General features: G+C 33.5%; 1 protein-coding gene across 1 annotated transcript; it reads right to left on the bottom strand.

The window, feature by feature from the left end:
* Positions 1-2,133: 2,133 nt before the first annotated feature.
* Positions 2,134-4,306, bottom strand: LOC146916522 (molybdenum cofactor sulfurase-like). Its single transcript, XM_085718583.1, has one exon. It carries the CDS (start codon positions 4,279-4,281, stop codon positions 2,386-2,388), a length of 1,896 nt encoding a protein of 631 aa, XP_085574709.1. The 5' UTR covers positions 4,282-4,306; the 3' UTR covers positions 2,134-2,385.
* Between the last annotated feature and the right edge of the window lie 299 nt (positions 4,307-4,605).

Here is a 4,605-nt window from a genome sequence, read left to right as displayed (position 1 = left end):
AAAAATGAAGTTTTTTTTTCGATTTTTTAGATTAGTTTACAATTTTGTTTTGGATCGGTTTGTAGGAGAGAAAAAATAATCTCAAGTGAAAGATGATGTCATCTTAAGGGTTGACCTTATTATCAAGTCCTCTCTTATTAGACCATTTACAATGATCATTTACATTCAACAACCTTCAACATCCACTTTTTCAATTCCCAACACTCCACATCATTTTCTCTCTCTTAATTCAACACATATTCAATTTTTACCTCTCCAATGGTTTTCTCATTCAACACTCTACCCCACCACCTTTTATTTCTTATTCTTATTTAATTTTATATTTTTTGTTTTTATACTTACATAAAATTACAATTATCGATTATAATTAAATTAAAATAAAGAAACACTTAACAATTTTTTTTTGGGATCCATTTCACTAAAAAGAAGATTAAAACTTCACTTAGTTTGCTAATAGAAAGATAATAATACGAAGAAGATAGTGAAAAATTTGGTTTTTTTTCTGTGTCCAAATCAAATGAACCAAGTGTCTATTTATAGAGAGAAAAAAAAATCATGAATTTTGGTATTTTTATTTTTTTTAAATTAATTTACAACGAAATAATTGAGGTCCAATTATTAAAATTATAAAAATCTTGGAAACCAATCAGCAAGCAACACTCATTCCAGAATTCTTCTTCTCTCTCCGTCTTCTGCTATCCATGCGACATGTCGGCGCGTGTTCTACACGCTCTAGATTCTGTCCACTCAAGCTTCGACATGTGGCGGTTCGGCAGGTTTCAATTGTGTTGAATGGATAAATCATCTCTCTCATCCATGTCATTATTCAACGGACTTTCAATACACCATTGGAAAGGCACAACTTGTTGAAACTCAGATTAAATAAGCCATTGCAAGTGGTCTTAGAGGATATAATAATGATATTGTGACCGAGGTTAAAGAGTTAAAAAAATAGAATGATAAGAAGGTTAAAGGTTCAAATTCCACTCAAGATAACACCGACAATTACTTAAAATAAAAATATTAACAGTTTAAAAATAAAGTCTTTAGTGCAAGTCTTACAATGTAATATTTTCTAGTTTCTCTAGTGAAATTTTTTCCAATCTAGCATTTTATTTTTCACAGAAGTATAATCATTTTTGTTTGTTACACATATAAAACGATTCTTGGTAGATGATGTCAGAGCAAAAACATTAGCACATGCCATACCTAACATAATAAAGAAATAACTGTAACATAGTACAAATTACGTTTGATAATCAATTCAAATGTTTTTATTCAATTATGATACATTCATCTTAATTTTGTAGCTCAAACTAGTTGTCATAGCCCATAACCATGACCAAACTAGTTATCATCACTTTCAAGACTTGAATGATTTTGGTGCAAGTTAGCTATTTAATCATTTTCAGTCATAGATAAGATGATGCAGGAAAAAGACAACCAAACCAATGAGATATGCTTCTATTGTTTGTGATTTGCATTTTCTTTAATCTTCTGTTACTAGTTGATGTTCTAACACTAACACTTCTTTCGGTGGTTAGAAGTGGGAGGTGTTTAGAACTAACACTTCTTTCAGCAGTTAGCTGATATTTTTCCCCTTAAAATCAAATATTTGTTTCAATTATCTTGATACAATTGGCCCTTCAATGTTCACTGAATTCATGTGCTAGAACTAGGAAATCCGGATCGAAAGGAAGAAGATAAACACGGGAGAACACATCGTTTGGTCATGGAGTTCGCTCAATTGTTCCTACGTCTATGAGAGCAGAGTGGCTGCTGTACGTTTTCTGTTATGCAACAAATAAGTGTCATAAAGTACATTGTTTAAAAATCGTAGCGAAGTTTACTACTTTACCCCTAATCTCTCGGGCTTCGCCCCCGACCCTCTTAGTTGTAAGTTGGAACCTAATAAACAATTAATGGGACAAGCCCAATGGACCGACGCTCTACTTCGCTCGTTATACTTTATCTCATCTGTCCGCATATCAGTGAATATCTGCCATCTTCAACAAGAGCAAAATAGGAAAGAAGAATAAACGTAAGTGTGTGCATAACATAATTTGAATATTGAACTTAGTTTCTGAACTCATTAAACAAATGAATGAATGAATGATTGATTGAATAGGGTCATTGGAAAATCAAATTTCCATATACATGAAATTTCAGCCAAATTCACACACAATACAGAAAAAAAACACAATCGAGCTTAAAGAAATGTTGCGAATCGCTGATCCCAGAGAACAACGTCCTGGTCATATTCCAATCGCTACATGGCTATAGCGACATAACAGCTGCCATTTGACTACAGTTTGTAGCAAATAGTATATCACGGAACAATAGCAATATGCTCAAATTCCTCTACGCTATAACGCTAAAGCACCACTAAACTTCAACAGTTTTCTGATTGAGAGCAGTATATCTCCACCTCTCCTTCTCGACAAAATCAGCATCAAGAAACCTAGCAACAAAACACCAAAGATTATAGATATCTTCAAAATTAGCCAGAAAACCTAATGCAGCAGTAACGACAGTTATTCCGACTTTTTCTTTATCTTTCTTTTTGCAGTCCTTTAGAACTCTTCCCTTTTCATCTGCATACTTATCTGCAAACCATATATGATGCAACAATCCATAGCTAACGGAAATATTACTTCTATCAGCAAGTTTTTGCACGAGAACAGGTTCAACTTTTTCGCCTTTCCAATCAAATATATTGAATGCAATTGCAGGTCCTCTATCAAATTTAACTTTTGGACCGTAAATCTTCACTAGAGATACCCCTTCGGAGTTAGGATGCTTAAGCTTCAACATCGAATTCACCAACCAGTTAATCAAGTACCTCGCACGATCATTGATCAGTAACAATCCTAATGAATCCACTTGATCTAAGCACCTACATTCAATATCAAAGTTTTCATTTTTATCACTTTCTTTAACACCCTTTTCATCTATTTGAACTTGCTTTTCCACCTCCTCAATTTCACAAATTTCAGATGGTTTTGACACACTTGGTTCCTCTACAATCTTCGTCTCAGAAGATTCTCCTTCAACGAATTTTGAAGGTTGCGATGTTTGTATCATACTAGACAAAGATGTCATATAAAATGGTTCTTCTTCTTCTAAATGTAAGGTAAGTATTGAATCTCGCGGTTTTTTTTCTTGCACGAGGTTCACTATTCCTACAGAAGAATTTGTTTCCAAAATCGACGTAGCACTTTTCTTGATAAAAAGGCAACCAAATCCAGAAGGGTTTTCTCCAAAAACTTTATAACAAGAACATATAAGAAAATCTGGTTGAAAAAGCGAAAGACCAAAACAATCCATGTCTTTTGGTCCTAATGCACATGCATCAACCAAAACATTCCAACCATTCTCTTTCGCTATACTAATCCATATATAAGGATATCTTGCTCCGGTTACTCTTGAATGAAGAGGCAAAACAAAAAGACCCTTATTTTTCTTCTTCTTTCTCTTACTTACAATCATTTTCCTCAATTTTGTTGATTGAATTCTCAGCCTTGGCCATGAAAACTCTGCTGACAAAGCTTTTGCTCCTCGTTTTTCAGACGAACTAACCATCGCCTCTACGGCTTCGCTTTCATGGTCATAAACTGTTAAAAGCTTTCTACTTTTTTGATAATTGTAACAATCTGCTACAAGTTTGAAAGCCGATGTTCTATTAGCAGTAAAAACCATGAAGTAATCGTTTTCCGATATGTTAAGGTAATTCATGATTCTTTTTCTCATTGCTGACTCGAATTCGGAATCTTTTCCACCATGTAGAAGCAAAGTCTTCAAATTTCCTGTTTTGCAGGATATACTAAAAAACGGCATATCGGAAAATTGAGGTAGAGATTCTTGTGTTTTTTCATGAGTCGAAATGTTTGTTTTCGATGAATCATGATATTGCTGCATTTGAGAGTAAGAAAAAAGACCAATACCAATATAATCAAGACAAGTATGGTTGGAAAATGAAAGATGAGAATATTCTTTATCTCTAACATGATCTACTTTTTCTGTCTCAGAATATTGAGGATAAACTTTATTGAATTCATTGAATGATTCTTGAAATGATGGAAGAGATTCATGGTTTGTGAAATGAGTGTTTGGAAAGATTGAAGATGTCGTCGATGACGCGAAAGTGCGACGACATTCGGATGAACTGTTTCTGTGTTTTGGTTTTGTGTTTTGTGAATTTGGTGAGTTGAAAATTGAGACATTGCAACAACATTGATGAGGGCATGTTTGTGAGGTTTCATTTTGGCTAAGGTTGTCCATGTTTTGTTTTTTGGGTTTTTCTGTTTTCTAAAGTTAAAGATAAGTGTTTTTTATATGTATTTGTTTAATATTATTATTATTATTATTATTTTCTTTCTATCCAGCTAATGATTTCTTGTTGCATTCTGCCAAACGGCATATACAAGAAAATAAATAGAAATATACAGAAAGCAATTGAATGTGTCTTAGGGGTCCAAAATACCGAAAGTAATTCACTTTGTTGTTTTTTATTATTTTTTATCTTATAGATGAGTTGGCGGACGAGATGGGTAGGACAGTTGATTGAGGTAAATGATTATAGGACGTAATGAGTAAGGTCCGAGA

This window comes from Medicago sativa, chromosome 6, assembly GCF_051527215.1.
Source record: "Medicago sativa cultivar Bolivia chromosome 6, Bolivia_mono, whole genome shotgun sequence".
Classification (NCBI taxonomy): domain Eukaryota; kingdom Viridiplantae; phylum Streptophyta; class Magnoliopsida; order Fabales; family Fabaceae; genus Medicago; species Medicago sativa.
The sequence above is the reverse complement of the archived record's forward strand: the minus strand, read 5'-3'. Positions and strand labels throughout refer to the sequence as shown.

Excerpts from the sequence above, each read along its gene's own strand:
- LOC146916522 (XM_085718583.1), bottom strand. The coding sequence starts at position 4,281 with ATGGACAACCTTAGCCAAAATGAAACCTCACAAACATGCCCTCATCAA.